At 37.4% G+C, this 27515-nt stretch overlaps 2 protein-coding genes across 5 annotated transcripts in view; one reads left to right on the top strand and one right to left on the bottom strand.

The window, feature by feature from the left end:
- FBXL13 (F-box and leucine rich repeat protein 13) overlaps positions 1 to 16695 on the top strand; it is a gene marked incomplete at its 5' end in the record, with an annotated part of 221317 nt that extends 204622 nt beyond the window's left edge. The window contains 2 exons of the mRNA XM_081283294.1: positions 7657 to 7820; positions 16487 to 16695. Coding sequence (XP_081139420.1) covers positions 7657 to 7820; positions 16487 to 16673 — 351 coding nt within the window. The 3' untranslated portion in view covers positions 16674 to 16695. The remainder of the gene's footprint in view (positions 1 to 7656; positions 7821 to 16486) is intronic.
- Positions 16696 to 17068: 373 nt separating this feature from the next.
- Positions 17069 to 27515, bottom strand: part of FAM185A (family with sequence similarity 185 member A) — a 53544-nt gene continuing 43097 nt past the window's right edge. For 3 of the 4 annotated variants that reach the window (XM_081282809.1, XM_081282811.1, XM_081282812.1), the window contains one exon: positions 17069 to 21325. In XM_081282809.1, coding sequence (XP_081138935.1) covers positions 21213 to 21325 — 113 coding nt within the window. In that variant the 3' untranslated portion in view covers positions 17069 to 21212. Of the gene's footprint in view, positions 21326 to 21345; positions 22906 to 27515 lie in introns of those variants that run through there. The other variant, XM_081282810.1, reaches the window with a different exon arrangement.

Raw genomic sequence — 27515 nt, 5'->3', positions numbered from 1 at the left:
TACTGGTTTTCTTTGCCATGTCTGGGGTATTCCTTATAGATTTTTTTTTCCTATCCCCAAACTGGAAATTGCTTTAGGAGTTTATGTACGTTAAAGTAGAATTTTCAAAAATTTAAAAACATAATTCCCATAAACATGTATTAAAGATTTATTTAATTCATTAATAAGAGAACTAACAAAATAATAAAGACAGTGTAAACAGCATTAGAACAAACTTGGTATTTATAGGAATTGAAGAAAGAAAGATTGTTGGATTGATTGTCAGGTTAGATCAAAAAGTGGTTAATGGTTAACAAAACAATACAACCATAACCTTGGGGGTATAGTTTCATCAGATAGAAATAACTTGCATCTCTCTTCATTCAAAACATAAAGTGTTAACATCTAATGCTTCCTGAGTTTAACATGTAACTTCCCTGAGTTTGGGCTTTAATCAGTACTAATAGTATGTCAAACAAATGCACGGAAACCTTAGAGATTTCCTCAAGTGGGTCAGTTAAACAATATTCCAGTATGACATTGAAAAATCATACAATCATCTTTTATCTTATTTTTGAGTTTCATAATTTTTCTTGCATCTGTGCAAAAGAAATACATATTCATTGTAAAAAAATTTGACTACATATAAAAGCTTACAGGAAAAAGTAAAAATCCATTGTCCACCATTATCTCAACATAACCATTGTTGGCATTTTATACTTATTTTTAATATTTTTTTTAGTTGTAGATAGACCCAATACCTTTATTTTATTTATTTTTATGTGGTGCCAGAGATTGAACCCAGTATCTCATGCATGCTAGGCAAGCGCTCTACCACTGAGCCATAACCCCAGCCCTTATACTTATTTTTATAGATTTTTTTCTTTGTACAAAGAGGTAGAAACAGTTACAAACAGAAGGTTTGTATTTTGTCTTTTTTTTAAAGGATCAACTTATACTTTCTAAAACACATTAACCTACTTTCTTTCCTCTTAATATACTATGGTCATATCCCCATATCAAGAACTAGAAGTCTTGGATTCTGGATGAACATGGTAGACTGCATATACAAAAATAATTTTGTTTTGAAACCCCAATACAGCTGCAGATGAAGAGTGAGGGCCCATGTAGATAATAAAAATAGGTCATGAAAAAGAGCAACAAAATTTTGGGAGCTTGAAAATAGATGGACAAATTTAGCAGACATGAGAGAGCTTTAATCCTAAGACAACAGTAAAGAAAGCTGGAGAAAAAAAAATCTGATTTACACAACAATCTTTTAACTTGGAGGCACCTTGTACCTCTGGTACTATGTTAAGAAGGAGTTAAAGTAAGAAAGACTGAGTTAAAAAATTCTTGAGAAGCACACAGTCTCTCAGATTTCCTCCTCTATAGCACACCTCTGGGAAGTTGTCCATCCTACCACAAACAGAAACCTAGAGATCCCTTGCCTTCCCCTCCCTTTCCTTCTCCTTCCACTGGGGATTGAACCTGGGGACACTCTAACATAAAGCTAGGTCCCCAGCCCTTTTTATTTTACTTTAACACAGGGTCTCATTAAGTTGCCCATGCTGGCCTTGAACTTGCCATCCTTCAGGCAAGATATTTCTTTATAGTGGGGGTGGGGTTGCCCTGTGCATTGTGGGATGTTTAACAGCATCCTTGCCCTCTACTCACTATGTCAGGAACACCCAACCAGGCTAGGGTTAGCTGTGAGCGGAGGGTACAAAAGTGAAAAGGGGGACGTAGTGACTGAATGCTGAGTGCAAGACACTCAGGCACTTTTCCCTGAGTGTATCCAGAAATTGGTTATTAGATCTTTTCCTCCAGGCAGACTTGAAGCTTCTTCTCTGGAGGCCCTGGCTAGCCCAAGATGAAAGATCTAAAAATACTGACATTGGGGGGTTTTCCAACAACCAACCATCCTACCACCCTTCACTGACGTTGATGGTAGAGAAGCTCCACACTGTGCACTCAGAGTTTCCAGGCACTTTTTAGCTCTCACTATTAATCATGAACAGACACTCAAGGATTACCAGATCGAGTGGAAAAGACCAAAGCAAACTAACAGGAAAAACTTGAGGGGCTGGAGCAAGTGGCTTGGTGGTAAAATGCTTGCCTAGCATGTGTGAGGCCCTGAGTTCAATCCCCAGGCATGCGCGCGTATTTGCGCGTACACACACACACACACACACACACACACACACACAGTTAAAAATATTTAAATCTTTTAAAAAAAATCCTCAGGTATTACAAGGTTATTAGCAACTTTGCTCTCTTCTGTTGTGCACACCCACAGACTTTTTTTTTTAAAAGATAGAGACAGAGAGAGAGAGAGAGAGAGAGAGAGAGAGAGAGAATTTTTTTAATATTTTATTTTTTAGTGTTTTTGGCGGACACAACATCTTTGTTTGTATGTGGTGCTGAGGATTGAACCCGGGCCGCACGCATGCCAGGCGAGCACGCTACCGCTTGAGCCACATCCCCAGCCCCACACAGACTTTTATTTATACAGTGTCACCCCATTTCTCAAGATGCCTGTATTCTAGCAAGGCTACACATTCAGCTTCTGTGTTTTTAGTTTGTGTGGTGAGTGGATTAAGAGAGGGATGCTGGAACCTCCTAAATCTTCCACAGCTAACTGTGCAACAATAAAGAGGAAGAGGCAGTAGGGGAAGACATGTGGTAAACCATGACAAAATTAAGCCAGAAAGTTCACAGCAAAATTCTTTTTAATAACATAATTGTTTAGAGAGCTAGGGACACCAGATGTGTTTCTGCTCAGCATCACCTGGTTCTAGAAGCTGGACCAAGGAACCTGCATACTAGCACCACCGAAAACTGACTCTATTGCTTGAGCAGCAAGAGCTGACAGGGGCTCTCCGTTTCATAGCAAAGGGTCACGTGGGCAATGCATAGCTTACTGGGAACTGCCCTGGCTGCAAAACAGGACAGATGGGCACAAGCTCTTTAGTGGCTCCACTAACTATGGAAGAAAGTAGCAGGATGAGAAAAGGAAAGGCTCCAATAAGAACAGGAAATTGGGCAGAGGATTGTTTTGTCTTCTTTGGTAAGAAGAAACTGAGGGAAATTTTCTATAAATTGGGATATTCTGTTTCAGCCTGGAAGTTAAAGAATATGTTACATAAATAAGATGTCACAAACTGCACTGTGTATCAAAGGTCTAAGGGCAGGAAAAGGAACGGGAGTAGATGCTGATTATTTCTGATTACTTCAGAAACCCACTGTAAAGGAATAGTAGGATTTAGTTTTACCATCTGAATTGTTAATTACATTGTGGGTCAGATAAGTATCCTAATTAAAATGTGGTGACCATTATTTGGGCCAACCTGAGTATATCCCTCAACTCACCTCACTTCATCTCCAGTGGCCCAGCCCAATCTATTCCACTTGCATTACTTTAGTGGGCCATAAAATACACCAGTATTTGGCTCATCATTGTATGCAAGGTTTCCCACAAGCCCACAGGTGAATTTTAAGTGTTTATTTTATATATCTCTTAAAAGGCCAATTTTCCCAAGCAGCCACTTCACCTCCACAGTGAGTCAGTACTGTGACCTCATCATACCCACACTAAAATACCAGAAATACAAACATAGTTCAAATCAGGAGAAAGGCTGGCTGTTGTGGACCTACTTCAGAGGCCTCAGTACTGTTCTGTTACTTAACATTGTCATCCTTGATTCTTATATGATTTGAGGTAGGAGTTAATAATGATTAGAAACAAAGAACAGAGGGGCATGGGAGAAGGGAAAAAATAAATCGAATCCCTGAACAACAATGACAAAATATTTCTGCAATGCACTTTGATGGAGAAAAAGTAATCTTATCAAAACCCCAGCCAGGGCTGTGGAATTGCATTTCTGCCTGTCATGGAGGTGTAGGTGATGTGACATAGGTTCATCTGATGCTGTTTACCAATTTGGCTGAGTCTAGTGAGACAGAACACACTCATATGCAATAAGTCACATGAAACAGTTTACTATAAGCAGGTAGCAAGGGACAATAGAAGCCTAGGATTCATTAAGAGTAGGTCCACTAAGGCTCAGGAGAGCTTCCAGGGGGAATGAAGTCTCCAATACATATTCTACTTGCACCACAGCTGAGTAACTCCAGAAAATAGCCTTTTGTGGAGTTTATATCCTAGGGATAAAATGACACACTGAGCAGAAACACTAGAGACACATCACTACAAGGGGGGCTGGAACAGAACCCAGGTTGCTCTAGCCAGTACTCCATCTCAGGATGTTGTGCTCCCATCACAGCCTACAGTTATTCTTGAAAACTGTGAGCAAGAAAATGAAGAGAACTGGGTGGATACAAAGTTAGTAGGAGAACTCTCCTGCAGGTGTCATAGATCTGAGGAGGTAATTGAACCAGGCCACAAAACTCTGCTGCTCTTACCTGAGGCATTTCTCTCCAACTCATGGTAATAGGATGAAACAGTGTATCACAAACATTATCAGAAATGTCTCCAGAGCTTTGATAACACTAGGAGATTAGAGTTAACAATACTTTTCGATTGTCTGTTTTTAATTCATCTTATTTACAGATGGGGAAATTAGTAATGGAAAGGTATAGGCACTGGACAAATGACAATGTTTACTGTAGTGACAACCTAGTCCCATAGACTTACATATAAAGGGACAGAAAGAAGATGTTTGCTGAATCTGGGACTCCCCAGGACAGACCTACCCTTTGCATCTTGATTTTCTTAGTGTAGCTGGCTCACGTTTGGAAATTCTTTCAGTTTAGGAGTTTAAAAATTGTCATAGGAGAATCAAAGGTTACAAGATCAGTGGATCATATTACAGTATATTAGAAATGGTGAGACTTTCATTACATGTTGTTGGCTAATATATTAGTTATGTAACCAGCCACCCAAAACTTGATAGCTTAAAGGAACTACCATTTAATATACTCACAATTCTGTGGCCAGGTGGCACATGCCAGAGGCTTGGGAAACTGAGGTAGGAGGATAGAGTCAAAGCCAGCCTCAGCAACTTATTGAGAACATAAGCAACTCAGTAAGACCCTGTCTCTAAATAAAATATAAAAAAGGGCTGGGGATATGGTTCAGTGGTTAAGTGCCCCTGAGTTCAATCCTCAGTACCAAAAAAAAAAAAAAAATCTGTTTGGACTGGTCTGGGTTGGGTGATTCTTCTGCTAATGGTTGTACCCAAGGTTGCCATGTAGCTGCTGCCATCTGTTGGTTACACTTAGAGCTGATTGGTCCAGGGACCTCTGCTGAGATAGCATCTGCTTGCTTGACATGATCTTATCCTAGGAGGTGATATTTGGGGTATTTATGGATTGGGGGCTGGGAACTGGGGATGGAGATGATTTAGCTACATTTCTAGGTGAACTTCTTCATAGGGCACAAACACATTCCAAGAAGGCAAGGGGAAGGGGTGCTGGGGAAGTTGTGTTGTTTAGTATGTTGAATATCTTTAAAAATTCCCTAGAACTTAAATTACACTAATTAAGAAGTACTCCAGAATATTAAAAGTAGTTATGTTGAAATGATAAATATGTAATTGCTATTTTCCTTTGCTAATATTTGGCTCTGTGTTTAAGTTATTTCTAAAATATAAAATAACTGCCTTTAAAAAATAAGCCAAGGGGCTGATGTTGTGGCTCAGTGGTAGAGCGCTCATCTAGCAGGTGTGAGGCCCTGGGTTTGATCCTCAGCACCATATAAAAATAAACAAATAAAATAAAGGCATGCTGTCCATCTACAACTACAAAATTCCATCTACAACTGTCCATCTACAACTACAAAATTAATGAAGGGAAGGGGAGCCCAAGATTCAGTCCATAACAAGCAAAATCCAGCCTCTTCTTCCAGAGAATCAAAGGGAGGTGAGTTGGGAATAACATAATCTCTGCCCTGGGACCAGACTTTGTTTCTGAGTTAGAAATGTAGCTAGACTCCATCCCCAGTTCCCAGTCCTTAATCCATAAATACTCCAAATGTCACCTACTTTATTGAGCATCTTGAACTTTTAATATATAGGAAATATTGAGCTTCTTTTCAACCTTTCATTATTAAGCAAAACCTACTAATACCCCGAGCTCCATCTGCCCTGAACTTTTCTGTCATCTCATTGTCCTTACTTTCATCTACAATGCTGAGTACTTTTTTATTTTTTTCAATGATAGCCTCAGAGTACAGCAGGAATGTCTGAAGGCATTTTCATTAGAATCAGTTGCAATTTGAACCTTGGTCCAAAGCATGATCTGGAAACAGGGCATGCTTAGACAATGACACCATCTATTTTTGCAGACCTAAAAGGCATATATTTTGAACTGAATTGCTTTTCTGCACAATTCTCCTAACTTTATGTTGAAAAACAAAAGCCAAGTCTCATGACATACGTTTTTTAGAATGTTCAAACATAAAATAAGAAATTAAATACAGTTGGAGAAAGATTCCTTTTGGGAGAGTAATCTAGTTGATTCTGCAGCAAGTCTCAGCTCAGCTATAAATTCAAAAGCTAGGCCCTGAGTAAGTGAAATAAACTAAGAAATGGAGTTGAATTACCTCTGCAGAACATCTGGTCAAACTTGCAAGATGTGGGAATGTTCAACAGAGTTTCTCAGAGAGTGGAATTCATATAGTCTCTGTGGCTTCTGTTGTTCTTTTCCCATGATGCCACCTTTCTTACACACAATCCATCAGATATGTCCACACCCTTTTCATAGGAATCTGATCTCATTTGCAAGTTAACTTCAGGGAAAAAATATATATATTCAAACCTATATTTTATAGGTTTGAAACATACAATGTTATTAAGAATACCTTTCCAAATTGAATGGATTTTAGCCTTAGAATGGATTTTAAAGCCAAGCCCCATCTCTATGACATTTTATAAGTTGCTCATTTTGCTGTGACAGGTATCACAAAGGAAATTCTGATGAAGTTTCTCATCCAAATCAGTGGATTTTAAGACGACAACAAAATCACTGCCACTTGTGGCAGAAATTTTGCTATTCTATCTTATTTAGAAATAGAATTACACCACTAACTTGGCTTATCACATGGGTGAAAGAATCTGCAAGAGGCTTGATTTTGCTTGTTATGGACTGAATCTTGGGCTCCCCTTCCCCTCATTCATATGTTGAACTTTTTGTCAAACTTACAAGATGTGGGGACCCTCATCTTGGATGGGATTTGTGTTGTCTTTGTGGCTTCTGCTCTTCTTCCTCTCCTGGCCTCCAAACATCTATCTCACCTACTTGTCCCTTTCCACAACCTGGCTATTCTACCTTTCTTACACACACCCATGTGACAATATCAGGAGGTGGAGACATTGGGAGGTAAACAGGTTTAGAAGAGATCATGAGTGGAGCTTCCATTATGGGATTTTGTCCTTATGAGAAAAGACTAGGGTATGTATGATCTCACTGCCATGTGAGAATATGGCAAGGTGGCAGACATCTGCAAACAAGAAAGAGAAGCCTCACCAGACACCAAATGTGCAGGCACACAATCCTGATATTGACCATAATTTTGGATTTCCCAACCTCAAAATCTGAGAAACACTTGATGTTTAAGCTGTCCATATTTTATTGTGGCAGCCCAAACTGACTAAGACATTGTTCTTCTGTAGGGTAAGTTTGAATAACCAGTACTTACTTTGGCTGTGTGTTCAGATTACTGACTTGGCAATAGAGATGTTATCAGCAAAATGTCGTTACCTGCATATTTTGGATATCTCTGGTTGTATCCGACTTACTGACCAAATCCTTGAGGACCTTAAGGTAGGCTGCAAACAACTCCGGATCCTTAAGATGCAATACTGCAGACACATTTCCATGTAAGTATGCTGCTGAGCACAAAGAGCTTTGAGAATGACTTTCTGAGAAATAGAATATATGGCTATGACATTTGTAATACACAGTGGCTTTCAGTGTTAAGAAATTTCATTTGTTTATTTTTTGCCTACTTAAGTCTAACATTTTGAGTAGAAGCGTGGAAGTTCTCTTCTAAACTGGTCTTTGTGGTGTCATATCCCTTTCCCAGTGGCCCTTCTACTTTAAGCACCTTCCTTTCCTTGACCAAGCAGGTGTCCCAAGCTTAACTCTGCCTCTGTAGCTTATCTCTAGCTCTTTCTCTACTGCTCCTTTCTCAAAGTACAATCCATTTAGTTAATTTGCCCTAGGGCTAGGAAAATAATCGGATTAAACAAGCTCACAATAAATCTTTTTTCCTCTATTACTAAGGGTGAAAATATGTAAGTATTTTAATTGACCTAATGAAATAGTTTGTGAAATGTGCAGAAGGAGAATCCTGACATTCCCTAAAAAGGTCAGGTTCTTTTCTGCAACCGGGAAAAATTAATATTAAGAATTAACATTATCAAAGTCTAAAAGACAGAATGTGGTCCAAGCATTTATTTTAAAAAAACTTTTTTATTCTAATTTGTTATGTATGACAGTAGAATGCATCACAATTTTTATTACACACATAGAACACAATTTTTCATATCTCTGGTAGTACACAAAGTAGAGTCACACCATTCATGTCTTCATCCATGTACTTAGGGTAATGATACCCATCTCATTTCACCGTCTTTCCTACCCACATACCCCCTCCCTTCCCCTGCCTCCCCTTTGTGCTATCTAGAGTTTGTCTAATCCTGCCATGCATCCACCAACTCCATTATGAATCAGCATCCTTATATCAGAGAAAACATTCAGCATTTGGTTTTTTGGGATTAGCTAACTTCACTTAGCATTATATTTTCCAATTCCATCCATTTACCTGCAAATGCCATGATTTTATTCTGTTTTAATGCTGAATAGTATTCCATTGTGTGAATATACCACATTTTCTTTATCCATTCATCTACTGAAGGGCATCTAGGTTGCTTCCACTGTTTATTTATTGTGAATTGCGATGCCATAAACATTGATGTGGCTGTGTCCCTGTAGCATGCTGTTTTTAAGTCCTTTGGGTATAGACCAAGAAGTGGGATAGCTGGTCAAATGGTGGTTCCATTTCCAGTTTCCCAAAGATTCTCCATGCTGCTTTCCAGATTAGTTGCACCAATTTGCAGTCCCACCAGCAATGTAAGAGTGGGCCCTTTGCCCCACATCCTCGCCAACATTTGTTGTTGTTTATATTCTTAATAGCTGCCATTCTGACTGGAGTGAGATAAAATCTTAGAGTAGTTTTGATTTGCATTTCTCTAATTTCTAGAGATGTTGAACATTTTTAAAAATATTTGTTGATTGTATATCATCTTCTAAAAAGTGTCTGTTCAACTCCTTGGCCCATTTATTGATTGGGTTATTTGTGGGGTTTTTTTGATGTTAAGATTTTTTGAGTTCTTTATATATCCTAGAGATTAGTGCTGTATCTGATGTGTGATAAAAATTTGCTCCCAAAATGTAGGCTCTCTACTCACTTCACTGATTGTTTCTTTTGCTAAGAATAAACTTTTAATTTTGAATCCATCCCATTTATTGATTCTTAATTTTAATTCCTTTGCTATTGGAGTCTAAGGAAGTCAGGGCCTAATCCAACATGATGGAGATTTGGGCCTGCTTTTTCTTCTATTAGGTGCAGGGTGTCTGGTTTAATTCCTAGGTCCTTCATCCACTTTGAATTTTGTGCATGGTGAGAGAGAGGGGTTTAATTTCATTTTATTACATATGGATTTCCAGTTTTTCCAGCACCATTTGTTGAAAAGGCTATCTTTTCTCCAATGTATGTTTTTCATGACTTTGTTTAATATAAGATAACTGTAGTTATGTGGATTGTTTCTGTGTCCTCTATTCTGTACCTTTGGTCTACCAATCTTATTTTGGTACCAATACCATGCCATTTTTTATACTATTGCTCTGTAGTATAGTTTAAGGTCTGGTATAGTGATGCCATCTGCTTTACTCTTCTTGCTAAGAATTGCTTTAGCTATTCTGGGTCTCTTATTTTTCCAGATGTATTTCATGACTTATTTTTCTATTTCTATGACATTGGGATTTTGACTGGAATTGCATTAAATCTGTATATTGATTTTGGTAGTATAGTCATTTTGACAATATTAATCTGCCTATCCAAGAACAAGGTAGATCTTTCCATCTTCTAAGGAAATAATTTAATTAATTTAATTTTTTCTTTAGCATTCTGTAGTTTTCATTATAGAGATTTTTCACCTCTTTCGTTAAGTTGATTCCCATGTATTTTATTTTTTTTTTGAGGCTATTGTAAATTGGGTAATTTTCCTCATTATTCTATCAGATCATAATGGAATGAAACTAGAAAACAATGATAAAATAAAAAATAAAAGCTACTCCAACACCTGGAGAGTAAATAATATGCTACTGAATGAACAATGAGTTGCAAAAGACATCAAGGAGGAGGTTAAAAAATTAAATGAGAACACTGATACAACATATCAAAATCTCTGGGACACTATTAAGGCAGTACTAAGAGGAAAGTTCATTCCTTAAAAGAAGAAAAAGTCAACAAATAAATGACCTAACATTACATCTCAAAGCCCTAGAAAAAGAAGAACAAACCAACACAAAAATTAGTAGAAGACAGGAAATAATTAAAATCAGAGCTAAAACCAATGAAATTGAAACAAAAGAAACAACTGAAAAAGTTGACAAAACAAAAAGTTGGTTCTTTGGAAAAAAATAAATAAAACTGACAAACCCTTAGCCATGCTAATGAAGAGAAGGAGAGAGAAAACTCAAATTACTAACATACGTGATAAAAAAGAAAACATCACAACAGACACTATAAAAATATAAAAGATAATCAGAAATTATTCAAAAAAATTGTACTTCATTAAAATAGAAAATATTGAAGACATCAAAAAATTTCTAGAGTCATATAATTTGCACAAATTGAATCAGGAAGATATACACAATTTAAACAGATCAATTTCAAGTGATAAAATAGAAGATACCATCAGAAGTCTACCAACCAAGAAAGACCAGGACCAGATGGATACACAGCTGAGTTCTATAAGATATTTATTGAAGAAATAATACCAATACTCCTCAAATTATTTTGTGAAATACAAAAAAAGGGAGCACTTCCAAACTCATTCTATGAGACTAGTATCACCCTGATTCCAAAACCAGGAAAAGACGCATCAAAGAAAGAAAACTTCAAATCAATATCTCTAATGAACATAGATGCAAAAATTCTCAATAAAATTCTGGCAAATCGATACAAAAACATACCAAAAAGATCATGCACCATGATCAAGTGGGATTCATCCCAGGTTAGTTCAGCATATGGAAATCAATAAATGTAATTCATCACATCAATAGACTTAAAGATAAGAATCATATGATCACCTCAACAGATGCAGAAAAAAGCATTTGACAAAATACAGTACCCTTTCATGTTCAAAACACTAGAAAAACTAGGGATAACAGGAACATAATTCAACATCATAAAAGCTCTCTATGCTAAACTCCAGGCCAACTTCATTCGAAATGGAGAAAAATTGAAAGCATTCCCTCTAAAACTGGAACAAGACAGGGATGCCTCTTTCACTACTACTATTTAACATAGTTCTTAAAACACTGGCCAGAGCACTTAGACAGATGAAAGAAATTAAAGGGATACAGATAGGAAAATAAGAACTCAAATTAGCACTATTTGCCAAGGATATGATTCTATACCTAGAAGATCAAAAAATTCCACCAGAAAACTTCTATAATAAATGAATTCAGCAAAGTAGCAGGATATAAAATCAATACCCATAAATCAAAGGCATTTCTATATATCAGTGACAAATCCCCTGAAAGGGAAATGAGGAAAACTATCCCAAGCATGTACATTTCATAAATAAACTTTCTTAATTAAGTAGCCATGGAATAAAGCTGAACCATGGCCCTTGTCACTTGAGGGTGAAATGGTTTCTGGTCCAAGGGTGTGTGGAAGGGGAAGAGAAGGGAAATGAAGGAGGGAGGGAGGGAGGAAGGAAAATTATTTGTAAAGCAGGCATCTCCTAAGTCCAGGTCTGTAAGAAGAGGGCAGCTAATTGGAGCTGGGTCAAAGAGAAAGGAGCAACTCCTTGAAAATTTTTGAAGCAGGGTATAGACTCAATCTACTCTGATAAGTTTGGAGATAACTCTGATATAAATGTCAGTAAAATCATTTAAGGAAGATGCCATGAAATAAGGTCCCTGATGAACTTGTTATATCATTAAACAGCTAATTCTGGGCAAGATGACAGTGTTAATAGATAATGTGCTACTCAAAGGAGTTTAGCATCTCATTGATTAATCAATAGTGATTTTGCCAATCACTATTTTTGGAGATAATATTATTGAACTTTTAATAAGAGGAATTTTAGGTAGAATGAAGACTTTCTGGCAAGGAACTCTTTAAACTTAATCATGATATGGATATTAACAAGTGATTAATATGGTGTCTGGCCAAGAACACCCAAGATATCCAGTAATAGCCCAATTGTACCATTAATTACTCAGTTCTATTGCAGGGTTCCTAGATTAGTGTGTGTGTGTGTGTGTATATGTGTATGTGTGTGTGCATGTGCACACACACAAAGAAACCAAAGCAAGGCAGAATTTATATTTACTTGGGCCTTGTTCCCAAATCTCAATGCAAAATTCTAATTATAGCTAGATCTCTAGAAAATCTCTTTATCTAAGTCAGAACAGCAACAAGTCCTAATTTGTCTTCTGCTACAATGCCTGCCTGTCTCTATCAACAAGAAGCAGGTAGAGACTTGGCCCTAATGCCTAGAAGAAGGCAGGCTTGTTCTATGCATTTCTTTGTCTAAAGAGGTCAGACTACCACTTTTTAGTCTTCTTAGAAGCTCTGTCCTGGCTCAGTTCCAGCAGGAAAAAGGCCTAGAGCGCTTTGATTACATCTTTGTCTAGCAATGGAAGACAGTCCTCACTGCAGAGTGACTGGAAGAGTTCCAGTGTTTGAAATTGAAAGGCTCGAAGAACATCTGTCTTTATGTCCAATATCTAAAAGAGGGTACTGTTTGTCAGTCTGGGGGCTCCTGAAATACTTGGCTTCAAAACTTCAACTACAGAAATGGTAAGGCCTGACTGCATGCAGCTGTTTGAGGCCATCTCTAGGGGCTGCAGAGCAGCTTCCTTTTCCACTTACATCCTTAAGTGGAACTGGAAATGTACAGTGTCTGTGGACTGTTTTAGTCAGCTTTTTCATAGCATGTCCAAAATATCTGACAAGAAGAACTTAAAGGAGAGAAAGCTTATTTTGGCCCATGGTCTCAGAAGTTTTGTCCATAGTCAGTTGACTCCATTCCCAAGGTAAGGTGAACATCATGGGGGAAGGGTTCAGCAGAGGAAAGCTGCTTAGCTCATGGTGAGGTCAGGTAACAGAAAGAGAAAAGGGAACCAGGGAAGGGGCCACGGAGAAAACCAACCCTTCCAGGGTATGACCCTCGTGACCCACCTCCTCCAGCCACACCCCATTTGCCCTCAGTTACCTCCCAGTCAGTCCATGCAAACTAAAATGGACTGATTAGGTTATTGCTCTCAAAATCTAGTCATTTTACCTCTGAATACTCCCACATTAACAGGAGCTTTTGGAGGATACCTCACATCCAAACCATAATATGGACCTTTCAAAACAAGAGACAAAATCTCTAGTCCCTTATTTGTTGTTTGCTCTTGCCAGGGCCAGTGTGGTTCCCTCAACTAAGGTGTTTTGTTTTGTATGGGTGAAATGGAACCTTTGGCTTCTAGGAAAGAGGAGATTTTTCTTATTTGGGAAGAGGCTCAATAATTGAATCCATTTTTTAACATGAAAATATGTTTGCAGCCCTTAAAATGCAATCACAGCTTCCAGAAGAAATGGCTTTATCAACAAATTTCCCCATACTTACTATAATCTGGAAACACTACACTAACTTTGCAAAACAAGAAGCTTGGCTCATCCCAGTGTTTTTAAACCAGAAGAGGAGCAAACTTTTGTTGGTCAATGAGCAAACTAGCTAGCTATAGTTGTTTTGCAAGAGAGCACCCACCATAAGATATAACTGTCATTCTACAAACTCCAGGGTCTGAAAAGGCTCCCCCACTATTGGATTACTATTTTTATATCACAGATACCAACAAATTGACCCTGGCTCATAGCTGACTGAGGAACTATATGACCTGATATTTAATAAACATTGTCAAAGCTGGGCGTGGTGGAGCATGCCTGTAATCTCAGCGGAGGCCGAGGCAGGAGGATTGTGAGTTCAAAGCCAGCCTCAGCAAAAGTGAAGCACTAAGTCACTAAGATCCTGTCTCTAAATAAAATACAAAAATAGGGCTGGGGGTGTGGCTCAGTGGTGACGTGCTCCTGAGTTTAATCCCTGGTACCCCCCAAAATAAACATCATCAAACTTAGCAATAATTGTACTTATGCTCACACCAGCTATCTAGAACCCTCAAAAACATAATTTAGTCAACTACCTGGAGATCCTTTACTCTCTAAAACAAACATTTCCTTTTCTTAGAGGCCAAGGCCTCTGTTGTCTCTAACTATAGTACTCTGGTACTACAATCAGTGTCAGTGGTGTTGAATCAAATGAACAACTGTGAACTGCTGTATGTGTGTCCAGAGCTGATTCAAAGGACAAGGGTCAGGAGGGCATTGGAAATAGGGACCTAAAAATGCCTCTTCTAGACCAGCAAACCAGCAGAAGTCAAGAGAGTTAAAAGGACTTTCACATTCAGCTGCTGAAATCTCTTCCTTTGGCTGTTAATGCTAGGTTTCACAGAGAGACAAAGAAATTATGGCCTTAAACAACTTACTATTTTTTTAAACCAAAGGAAAATAACAAAGTTCAAAATTATAAACAATGCCATGAGGTTCTATATTAGAAAGAAATTAATTATATGATTAACTTCCTAAAGAAGTTCAGAGAAGGAACGCATTGGGTAGAATCTTTATACAAGAGGCTAGATTGGCTTGGAGTTTGATGGATAAAGTTTAGACAGGTAGAGATGGGATGAAGGTTAACAACGGAGTTCTGCTGCTTGGGATAGTATCTCCCCCCTTTGAAACTGGTGATGCCAATGTATTATGCCTCAATTTACTCCAATACTTGGTATTTTGTTTTGGTAAGTCTTTGGAGGGAAATCTTGCAGAAGATATATGAAGAGGTACAGAAATCTCAATTCCATAGAATTAAAAAAAAAAAGAAATATCAGAAGAATATGGGGAAAGCAAAAGATACAAACTTATTCTTTTTATATAATAATGTTTTACTTAGAGGACATATAAGGGTTTATATAAGATGTTTAAAATAGAATAGATCCTTTAAAATATTTTTTAAATTAACAATATAAAACCTTATTTTTGACCATAATTTACCATTTTCACACTTTGAGAATAAATATTAAGAAACGACACTTGTTTGCCAAGTTTTAGCACAAGGAGATGGTAGTTTTGAACTAGAAATTAGTATATAACAATTACTTTTACTCAAATTATTCTTTAAATTTATATAAATCATGTGAGTGCAAGTATGTTAGCCAAAAAGGAATGTGGTAAGAGGCAGAATTAGCAATGCTTTGGTTGTCTTCTTGTTGAGTTTGGTTATGATTAACAGCATTTTAAACTAACATATCTCTGCTTTTTCTATTTTCATTGCCCTATCTGAACTCATATGGACATTTAGTACAAATTTAACTCCAAGGTGTGGTAATACCAGCTCCATATCAATGACTCAGTTACTTTTGCAATTAATAATTCAGTGTAACAGACTGCAATAGTAGTGGGGAAAGTAGGCCCTTAATGGGTGAACATCATAGTTACTCATTTCTAATCCAATACAAGTGGCCAATTATTCATTGCCTTTTTAGTACTGGCCTTGTAATTTGAACCAATTTCCTAGGAAAGTCCTCTGTCCTCAAAATGGCTTTGATATACTTTGTTTCTGATGCTTTCCTCCTCCCTCCTTCCTTCCCTCCCTTTCTTCCTTCCTTCCTTCCCCAAGAAAGACAGTTATTTTTAATCATTTGGCTGTGGACTCTTTTGAGTCAGACCTTCTTCTCAGGGAAATGTGTATTTGAAACAAAACTACGTGGACTTTCAGAGACCCTCATGGACCTCCCTGAAGTTAGTTCATTCATGTATCCAACGAGGATCTGTGACCTCTGGGTTAAGAGCTTCTGCCCTGGTGCCTGGTCTGCCTTCATAGGTTGGCTGGTTAGGTTACTCCCTTATTAGAAACCCTGGATATACCAGGAGAGGGCTTGATCAAGAGCTCTCTAAATAGAGTGACCTCAGTGTTCCCACTCCATGGCCATGCAGTCTTCTTACCCACTCACTGTGTACTCTGAACAGACTGAACCAGACCTGCTTAGGCTCTGGGATCCTGGTTATCAGCCCAGTTATCCAGAAAGGCAAGAGGGCTCTGAAGTAAATTCAACTTGTGACAAAGTTCTCTTAATTCCAAATGTGGTCTAGTTGAAAATGGTATACTAGGAATTAACTTGCTAACACTAATCATTGTTATTCTAGGGAGGCAGCTCACAAAATGTCATCTGTAGTCCAGCATCAGGAATACAGCTGCAGTGATCCTCCAAGTTGGTTTGGCTATGACGGTGGTGGCAATCCTCTTAATGTTCAATATACAAAACCATTTAAAGGTGTCCCAGAGGTGACAGTGAAAGAGTCAGAGTACAGTAGTACTGAAGAGGAAGTATGACCTTCAGCCTCAAGCAGGAAAAACCAAAAAAAAAAAAAAAAAAAAACACTCCAAAATTTAGAACCTAGCAACCTTTCTTCACTTGATGAAAGTATTTTTTTCTAGCTGGATCTCAGTAACAATGTAAACAAGCAGCAAGTCATCTTCTGATTCTTATCCCACCTACAAATGTTTCTAAATATATTGGTTTTTCTGTCTAAGTAATCATGATCCCTAAATTTAATCAAACCAATAATTTTGACATTATCAAATTTAAGGTTGTATTATAGGAAACAACCCTGAGAGATGTAAATTTTTTGAAAAGAATTTTTAAATTTGTCTCTAAATAAGCAAGGATGGCCATATAAGTCAAAATAAAAATTTGAGCCAGGACAATGACTTTAAGGATCTGTGAAGCTTTATTATAAAAGACAGACATCCATTTTCAAAGGAAAAGGGGCTCTTTTTTTGGTGATTTCCAGGTATTTTACAACAAAACAGAACTAAATACAAATTAGCTCTGGATTCATTTAAACACTTTAATAGGGGAAATTAAATAGAAGCAAAAATTGTCTATGAACAGAAAAGTTATAATTCCTATAATGTCTCAGAAACATCTTTTTAATCAAGTTTGCACTATGGAGGAATTTTAAAACCAAACTGTGTCAAAAAAGATGTTCCCTCAATTTTTGCTAGGAGGTATGGGCTATTAATTGCATACACTGATATTGACAGAGTCCAGGAGAAAGCACAGCTCTGTTATGACTGCTACATACAGGTGCATCAGTGATATTAGACAGTTTTTTTAAAAACTTTCCTATTTCCTCAATAATTTCCCTCTTAAATGGGGTTATTCCCTGTCTTCTTGTTTACCTTAAGTTTGAAATAAATATAAAAACTTAAAGATATGAAAGTTATTTTGGAAAGTTTTAAAAGGGATGTACAAGCATTATTATAGGGTACTCTGTTAGCTAATGTTATGGTTTTGATATTAGGTGTTCCCAAAAAACTCATGTGTGAGACAATGCAGGAAGGCTTAGAGGTAAAATGATTGGGTTATGAACATCTTAACCTAATCAGTGTGTTCATCGGGATAGGAATTAAGTGGGTGGTAACTGTAGGCAGGTAGAGTATGGCTGGAGGAGGTAGGTCATTTAGGGCATACCTCTGGGGTCAACATTTGTCCTTGCTTAGCGAAGCTCTTTCTCTCCCTGCTTCCTGTGGTGATGTCTTGAGTTGCTTTCCTCTACTACATTCTTCTTCTGTGATGTTCTGTTTCACTTAAGCCCTGAGAAATGGAGCCAGTGGTCTATGGACTGAGATCTCTGAAATTGTGAGCCCCCAAATAAACTTTCCCCCCTCTAAAATTGTTCTTCTTAGGTCCTTTGGTCACAGCTGAGAAAAAGCTGACTAAAATAGCTAATCTCCCCCCCGCCCTTTTTTTGGTACCAGGGATTGAACTCAGGCACTCTCAAACACTGAGCCACATTCCCAGCCCTATTTTGTATTTTATTTTAGAGACAGGATCTCACTGAGTTTCTTAGGGCCTCTCTAAGTTGCTGAGGCTGGCTTTGAACTTGGGATCCTCCTGCCTCAGCCCCCTGAGCCCCTTGTGCTACCACACCCGGCTCCTCCCTCATTTTTGAAAGGAATTTTCTTTTTACCTGATTTTTAAAAAATTCCTTTTTCCTTTGATACTCAGGATTTAACCCAGGGGTGCTACATCCCCAGTCCTTAATTTTTAAATTTGAGACAGGGTCTCACTAAGTTACTGAGGCTGGCCTTGAACTTTTGATGCTCCTGCCTAAGCCTCCTAAGGGCTGGGATTATGGGTGTGTGTCACCTCTACTTGACTTTTTAAAATAAGTAGTGGAAAGGTTCCTGGGAGTGGACAGCAGGGGAATCAAATAAGTAGAAAATCTTAAGACCTGAGCCAAGATGATTATGGTAGGAGTGAAATTTTAAACTAAATTTGGAAATTTCTGGCAGTTGCATAAAAATTAGCTTCAGAAGTCTAACCCCTAGATGTCTCATGCACACAACTATCTTAGAAGAGGCAGTTGGTTTCCAAAGGAGTACCTGCATGGGAAGACCAGGCCAAGGAAAAATATACCCTGTTATGATTTCTAGAAACCCAGCAGGTTACTTTATAGGCAAAGATTGCTCCCAAACTCTGTAATACCCTCCTTGAAACAAAAACAAGAGACCCTTTCATTCATTCTGGTGAGATAAATGTAGAGGTACAGAATTGAAAGAAAAGGGGTAGGTGTTAGAAAAAATGAGCCATGCAAGGGAACCATATGTACAACGCCATAATAATAATAGCTATAGTAGGCTGCAATTATAGTCATGACCTTCTGCTTGTTGTTGGCTAATTTCATCAACTTTATTTTTAGACATGAAAATGTTTATATAATTCCATGAGGGTCAAAAAAGTTTATAAAAATTGCCTTACTGCCTCACATTTTCCTCTCCTGACAGTTTAACACACACACACACACACACACACACACACACACACACACACACATAATCACCTTAAATATACCAGCATATGAATATCTTTCAAATTTATATAAATTCTGGTTTCATGAAGACTGAACTAAAAGAAGACATTAAGATATCCCACAAAGTTGAATTTATTTCAAAAATAAGAAGTTAGCTGGGCACGGTGGTGCATGCATATAATCCCAGCAGCTCAGGAGGCTGAGATAGGAGGATCATGAGTTCAAAGCCAGCCTCAGCAATGGTGAGGCACTAAGCAACTCAGTGAGACCCTATCTCTAAATAAAATACAAAATAAGGCTGGGGATGAAGCTCAGTGGTTGAGTGCCTGAGTTCAATCCTTGCTCCCCCCCCCCAAAAAAAAACAAAGAAGTTAAAACCGGAACTTTAAAGAAATGAAATAGTAACAAAAAGGAGATTATTCTAAATTGCAGCATTTAAAAATGGTTATTAAAATTTAGTATTTAAAAGTTGATGTATCCTAGTCATAAAAATATAATCTAATAAACAGATCTATTCAGTATTGTATAATTTAAATGTTCTAGGAATAAAGTTGAAAAGAAATGAATTTCATAAAATAACTTTATAAAGTACACCATTATAAAATTGAAAATCTATCTTCATACATCAGGCAATAAAATAACTTTTTTTCTCCTAATTAGTTATATATTACAATACACAAAAGATATTAAGAATCAATAGCAACTGCTTCACAATTATAAGATTTTATTTACAACTTAAATTTCCAATGATGTTTAAGAGATATTCAGTAGAAAACCTGTTACATGAGAGCTATAGTACAAAGAATTCTAAGATAAATACCCTTCATGACTGATGCCTTTGCATAATCTCTTCACCTTGAGTGGAAATGGAAACTCTTGATTATGCTGAAATTTCACTCCCATGATCATGTGACATATGATAAAATACAAATTATTCTGGGTGGGCCTGAACTCATTTTTGAAAGTCGAGATTTCTCAACTTTTAAAAAATAAGTCAGACACTCAAGCATGAGAAGGACTCAAGTGTGTCACTGCTGGCTTGAAGATGAGGGCTGCCACACAAGCAGGGTTGAGTGTAGCCTCTAGAAGCTTAGAGTGATTGCTAGCAGACAGCCAGCAAGAAAATGGATGTCTTAGTCATATATTCATAATGAACTGGATTTTACCTATCATCTGAATGAATCTGGAAGTAGATTTCTCCTCAGAGACTCCAGATAAGAAGTCAGCCTTGCTAACACCTTGATTCTGGCCCTTTGATATCCTGGGCAGAGTAGTCAGCCATCTGGGTTCCTGACCTACACAACTGTGATCTGATGAGTGAGTATTAATTTAAGCTGCTAAATTTGTGGTACAGTGGTTCCCCCTTATCTGAGGTTTTGCTTTCCATGGTTTTGGTTACCTCTGGTTGATGACAATTCCAGAAATAAATAATTTATAAGTTAAAAAAAAAGTCTGGTAAAATCTATGGTAAGATTGAATGTTTCAGCCTGGGATTGTAGCTCAGCGGTAGAGTGCTTGCCTGGCACACATGAGGCACTGGGTTTGCTCCTCAGCACCACATAAAAATAAAATAAAGGTATTGTGTCCACCTACAACTAAAAATATATTAAGAAAAAGAATAAATGTTTCACCTGTGAAAGGGTGAAGAAGGAAAAAGAAGCTAGTTTTGCTGTTGCAACTCAAACTGCTCAAGTTAGAGCTATAATGCACAAATGCTTAATTAAGATAACAAAGGCATTAAATTTGTATATGTATTTGTAAGAAATAACATGGTATACATAAAATTTGGTACTGTCCATGGCATCCGCTTGTGGGGTCTTGGAACATATCCCTTGAGAATAAGGGGAGACTACTGTTATTTGTTACACAGAAATAGAAAATGAATATGGTGGCTAAGTAAGTATTTTGAAAAGTCCCCCAATCCCAAACTATTTACCACTATTAATTCCTAATGCCACTGTTTTCAGCATTTATACGAACAGTGGAAGTTGCATTTTTGTGTCACAGTTTGCTGATCATTATTTTAATAGCACAAGTACAGATCAAGCCATTCTTAGTCCTGCAGTTTCAGGGACTGAAACCAGCTTTGACTTCTAAAACTAACAGTGCCTTTTGGGGCAGCAGCATTAATCCATTTTTCATGTTTGCTTGCTTGATTCATGAGTCCTGAAATAGAAAATTGCATAAAGTTATATCTTAATGGGCAAGAATAATATATAAGCACATAAATCTTACCATATATCTCTAAAACCAATACTTTAGAATGCCAAAAATCTTAACAAGTAGTTTGAGTTGAGAAAGAGCCACAAAGAGGTTATGTGGGCTTGCTCTCCTTTCATTTTCTTAGAACAATTGAGAGGCAGCTGCTCTGCTTTTACTTGTATCATTTTTAAAGGAAGGTTTTAAAAGAGTTTTATTGAAATATAGTTGACAAAATAAACCACATGTATTTGAAATATACAATGTAATAAGTTTTGACATATGTAAGAAATCTGTGAAACTGTCTCCTCATTCAAGATAAGGTATATCATCCAGCATTCCCAAAAGTTTTCTTAACCCCTTTGCAATCTTTCAGTCATGACCCTCTACTATAGTTTGGATCTGGAATGTCCCCCAAAGACATGTACTAAAGGCTTAGTTCCCAGCATGGCACTATTGGAAGGTGGAAGAACCTTTAAGAGGTGGGGCCCAGTGGGAGTCCTTCTGGTTACTGGGGACAAACCCTTGAAGAGGATAGTGAAGCCCTGCCTTTCTTCATCCTGTCTCTTGTTCAATTCCTGGTAATGAAGCTCTGCACTACCACACACTCCCTACCATGATCTGCTGCCTTGCCATAAGCCCAAAAGCAATGGAGCCAATTGGTCATGAAATGGAACCTCTAAAACTTAGCCAAAACAAATCTCTTTTCAAGTTGATTATCACAGTATTTCTTGCAGTAAAAGAAAACCAACACACTAACACACCCTCCCTTCTTTCCTTATTCCCAGCAATCAATGATCTGCTTTGTGTTACTATGAATTGCATTTTCAAAAAATTTCTAAACATGGAACCATACAGTATATACTCTCTCTCTTTTCAAAATCTGTCTTCATTCAGTGTATTATGTTGAGACTCATCTATATTGTACTGTGTATCCAGTAGTTTCTTCACAGGCATGGTAGTCAGTACTTTGTTGGGTGCTCATGAGTACCATCTACAGAATCCCCTGTGCTGTTGTTCCCTCTTGTCTGAAACTTTGTCTCCTGAGCTCTAGGAAGCCCTGGTCTGCCCAGTCTCCCCACTCAGTCTCCTGTAGTCCGAGTATCTGCAAGACTCTGGCTCTATTATCTGTCATTGGCCTGCAGCCTGAAAACTCTCAATGGACAAACTATGGCAATCACAGAGCTCACCCATCTCTGCTCCTGTAACCAAAAGCTTGGCCCCTGTCCCCAATGCCAATTTAATAATGAGGATACAGTTTTTAGAAAAAGGAAAAAGTTTATTGCTTTGCTAGCAAAGGAGAAACACAGAGGACTCCTGTACCAAAGTCTGTGACTCTCCCAATCAGAAGGGATGGCAGGGTGGGTGTCACATACCAGGTGTGTTCTGGTAGGGGACCTCTGGGGGGCCCTGATGAAATGTTAGAATTCATTTGTTCATTTGGGAGGTATTCATTTCCCAGATCCTCAGAAGGCATCTCCTTCCTGTAGTGGGTGTGTTCAAGGGCAATTAACTAGGTGAAGAAAGGATAACACTGTCTTCCCAATCTTGTTAGGGAGAGGTAGAGGGGAGAAGAGAGGAAAAAACCTTAAAAAAATAAGCCTTAGAGCAATGAGGGCTACTTTCAGAAGGTGAAGGTACCACTGTTACACTCTAGTTCTTGTTTTCTCTGTTAATTAAAGTAACTAAGGTCTTATATCTCCTCTGGAGCTTCACTGTTTCAGGATTTAAGAAGCCAGTCTAAATTGAACTGAAGAGTTGTGTATACACTGCTAGGAGTTCACTAGTTAAATGCAAGTTAACAAATCAGAGACTAATTCTCTTCTTCAGTATAGTTTTTTCCTTTAGTACCACAAGGTATTCTTGGATGAAGAAAAGATGCTTTCTACCATGAGATATTTGTGTTAAGGGTTCTTCTGATGCATATTCTTCTTTGAATTCTTGCCTCTCTTCCTTTAGCTCTGACCCACCACCCTGTCCAAGTCCTAGAGCTCACTGCATCTTTTTCAGACACAGCTGAGTATCCCCTTCTTCTTCTTTTGCTATATTTTCAATATGATCATTACTTCTCATTAGCTTTGCTGAACTGATAAAATATCTCTATGCTCCATTTAGTAAATCCCTGTTAAAAGCTTCCCTTTCCCCTCCAGCTCTTCATTAATAGGGTTCGGTACTATCAACTTTATCTGTTTTTCTGTGCCTGTGCTACATTTGGGAGGTCAGGATTTCAAGGTACCTTGCACCAAATTGTTTGTCTGTAATACAGAATTTCTTTTTCTGGTAATTCAAATAAATGTTAAGGAAAGAACTAGAAATCCTTAGCTTGTTCTTTAATACCATTTAGCACCAATAATAAAACATCAGCAATAGTATGGACTTACTAAATATCTGGGAGCTTGTCTTAATATATAGCTCATCACTTCCCAGGTTGTTGTGCATTTCTTATGGAGTGAGAAGCCCATCTACCCACTTCCTCCTGCAGCAGGAGAGGCTAAGCACCATGCTGCTGTGGGTAACAGCAAAGAGTGATTTCAGCTTAGTGACAATATTCAAAAGACAGGGCAGTTTACAAGATTCCATTTAGTTTGCTGAAAACAGCCTTCTTGCCAATAAGCAATTTACTGAAAGCTCTTTGTACTTTGGCCTGAATCTATGGTGAAGACTCATATTCTAATTTGTAAAGTATAAATCCTTCCTTCAAAAGTCTTACAACACATATTGGAACTTGGGGTTCCAAAACCTTGTACCTTATTTAATGTTCCTTTGCCAGTGAAAATAAGGCACTTTTTCTGTGACCAAGAAATGGGAAAATGACTACCCTATCCCTATGTAGTATGGCTTCTATTGAGAATGAGGAAAGGTTGCTTAAGACATATGTTTAACTCTGCCATTTGCTTTCTAAACCCCTACCCCCGATCTATTCTAACATATGAATCTACAAGTTCTTTCTACTTTTAACCCAAAAGGTACCTAATCTAATCAGCTCTAACTATGGACAAACATGGGGTTCTGGGGAATAATTTGCAGAATTATTTCTCTTTTTAAAATACAGGATTAAAAAGCTTCTTAGAAAGATGAGCTTCTTCCTGCCTCCCTCCAACTCTCACTTCAGACTTTGTTTATTTACATTTGGTTCAAAGAGACACTTCTGCTTCTGCCTTTTTTTGCAGCAGATAAAACTTCAGCACATCAGGGTTGGAGGGTTCCCTTTTTCACATGACAAATACCATGGACCATGCACTACCACAAGCACCATACTAAGTAATTTAGGGAGATTCAAAAAATATAAAAAGACAAATTATGCCTTCACGAGGTTTACCAGTACACTAGGAAAAGAAATCATACATGTATGAAACAATATGAAAATAATTACTCTGAACTTCTATTATTTTTAACACATAAATTTCATAAAGTAAACCCCTAACAATTAAATTCCATACAGAATATTTTGTCAACAATAACTAGAGTTTTCTTTTAATAAAAGTACAACCCAAGATATTTTGACAAAAAGTCTTTACTGATAAGAAAATATTTATAAGCTAGTTTTAATGGTACCCATCTATTATATTTTCTCTCCAATATCTGGAACAGTAACAAAGTTAACAGTACTTTAGGCATTGAGCAAGAATACAATTAGTAAGTTCTGCCTGAGAAACAATCTCATAGACTCCTTCCTCAGATCTGTCCTTCTGTGATATCTAATCCTATCTATTTCCTTTTTCATCTCAGACTTATAACTAATTTCTAAGAATTCAACTTTGGTCTTTTTCATATCTCATATGCCTTAAGTTTTTGAACATATGGAATAACAATTATGATGATGGTTTTATTTTCCTTCTCTGCTACTCTAATATCTGTGTCCTTTCTGGGTTGGTTTCATTGGTTCTTCTTTTTGTTATGGTTCATGTTTTCTTTCCTCTTTGAATGTCTGATAGCCTCTGAATGGATTTCAGATGTTGTAAATGTTACTTTGTTAGGTGCTAAATACTTTGTATTCTTATAAATCTTGAGTTTTGCTTGTGAATGAAGTTAAGTTACTTGGAAACAGTTTAAGTCTTTCATGTCTTGCTTTTCTCATTTGTCTGGCAGTTTTGGAGCTGAGTTCTATCTAGGACTATTTGTTGCCCACTACCCAAAGCCCTATGAGTTATGATTTGTGTTTCTGATCTAGTGGGTAGAAGGGGCATTATTTCTAGATGCGTGTGAGCACTAGGCTCTACTCCCTCTGGAAGTTTGTTCTGCAAAATTAGTTGTTTTGGTCTCTGTGGACTCATATTGGATCTCATCAATTCAGGTAGTCTGCCAGTAATAGTTCTCTGTACTTAGCTTGATGACTTCCTTGGCAGTGATCAAGGCTCATTTTATTTGTTTCCCATCTCCCAGTAACTACTTTCTTTACTGCTTGATGTCCAGTGTCTTGAAAACTTCAAATATTTTGTCTGTTTAATGTGTGTGTGTGTGTGTGTGTGTGTGTGTGTGTGTGTGTGTGTATCACAGCTTCAGGTAGGAAGGTAACTTGGTCCCTTTAACTCCATCTTAACTGAGGGACTACATTGTTTTTCTTTCTTTGCCTTCCCCTTCCACTCCTTCCAATTTTTCTCCTTCCATTTCTTACCCCTACACAGACTGACAAGAAATTACAAAAATAGTACAGAAAGGTCCTGTACATTTATCACACAGTTCCCCCAATGGTAACATCTTACATAATTATAGTACGTTATCAAAACCAGAAAATTGGCTGGCAAAGAACAGTTCATTAGACTATAGACCTTATTTACATTTCACCACTTATTCCATGCATTATTTTTTTGTAGGATTTTGTGCTCTTTTATGACATTTTATCACGTATATAGACTCATATGGCACTTATTATAGTCAAAATACAGAACTATTCTTCCCTTAGATATCCCTTTAAAAATCACACCCTCCCTCCCACTCCTTGTCTAACTTTTGGCAACCACTTGTCTGTAAATTTTGTCTTTTCAGAATGTTATACCAATAGAATAATCTTAACATTTTAAAATTGGCTTTTTTTCACTCTAAACAGTACCCTGTTCCATTCAAATTGTGTATCCAATAGATTGATTGGTCCTTTTTCCTGGCAAGTTATATTACTTTACATGGACATACCATTTTGTATATCCATTCACCTATAAAAGGGTATTTGTGTTATTTTCAGTTTGGGGCTATTACAAATAAAGTTGGGAACTTAAGTTCCATTTCTCCAGGAAAAATATCCAGGAATATGACTGCTGGGTCCTATTCAGTTTTTTAAGGTACTGACACTCTCAATTCTAGAGTAAATGTATCATTTTACATTTCTATCATCAGTGTAAGGAAAGATCCAATTTCTCTGCATCTTTCCCAGTGCTTGGTATTATCAGTATTTTGTATTTGGCCATTCCAGCAAATATGTAATGGCACTTTATTCCAGTTTTAATATGCATTTCCCTAATGACTAGAGATGTTGAACATCTTTTGTGTATTTATTTGTCATTACGTATCTCCTATGGTTGCCTTGTTTCTTAAATCTTCCATGATCAAAGTTTTTGACCCATAAATTATGTTTATGAACACAGAAGTTTTATGTGCATATCTTCATGAGTGGGAAGAGTTCACTCAGGATAAGGATTTGGCTATGGTAAAACACATAATTTTAAAAAACCCTACAGTCATCACAAATAATTCGTTATAGTGCTCTAAGACTGAGGTGAACACTTTGATGTCTAAGGGTTAGCACACTATAGTCCATAGGCCAAATCTGGCCACAGGACTGAATTTATATGGCCTGAAAGCTAAGAATGGCTTTTACATTTTTGAAGGGCTGTTAAAAAAACAAAAAAAAGAATGTACAACAGAGAGCACGTGTGACTGCCAAGTCTAACACATTTACCATCTGGCCTTTTCAGATAAAATCTGCAGATGAATGGAAACAAAACCTGATTTTTTTTAACATTAACAAAGTTAATGTCTGATTACACATGATACCCCCAGGATCTTACACCTAACAAAAGGGTTGGAAAACAAAAACAGCATAATAAAAGCATAAATGATCAGAAGACAGATCCCACAGTAACTCCATGTCAAAGTATTCTTTAGCAGACAGATGTCAACTTAAGAGCATTCTTCATTCTGTTAGTGAATTTTTTTTATGTGG

Source organism: Spermophilus citellus (assembly GCF_964194105.1).
Source record: "Spermophilus citellus genome assembly, chromosome: 3".
In the NCBI taxonomy this organism is placed as follows: domain Eukaryota; kingdom Metazoa; phylum Chordata; class Mammalia; order Rodentia; family Sciuridae; genus Spermophilus; species Spermophilus citellus.
Note: the sequence above shows the minus strand (reverse complement) of the source record. Positions and strands in the feature narration are given on the sequence as shown.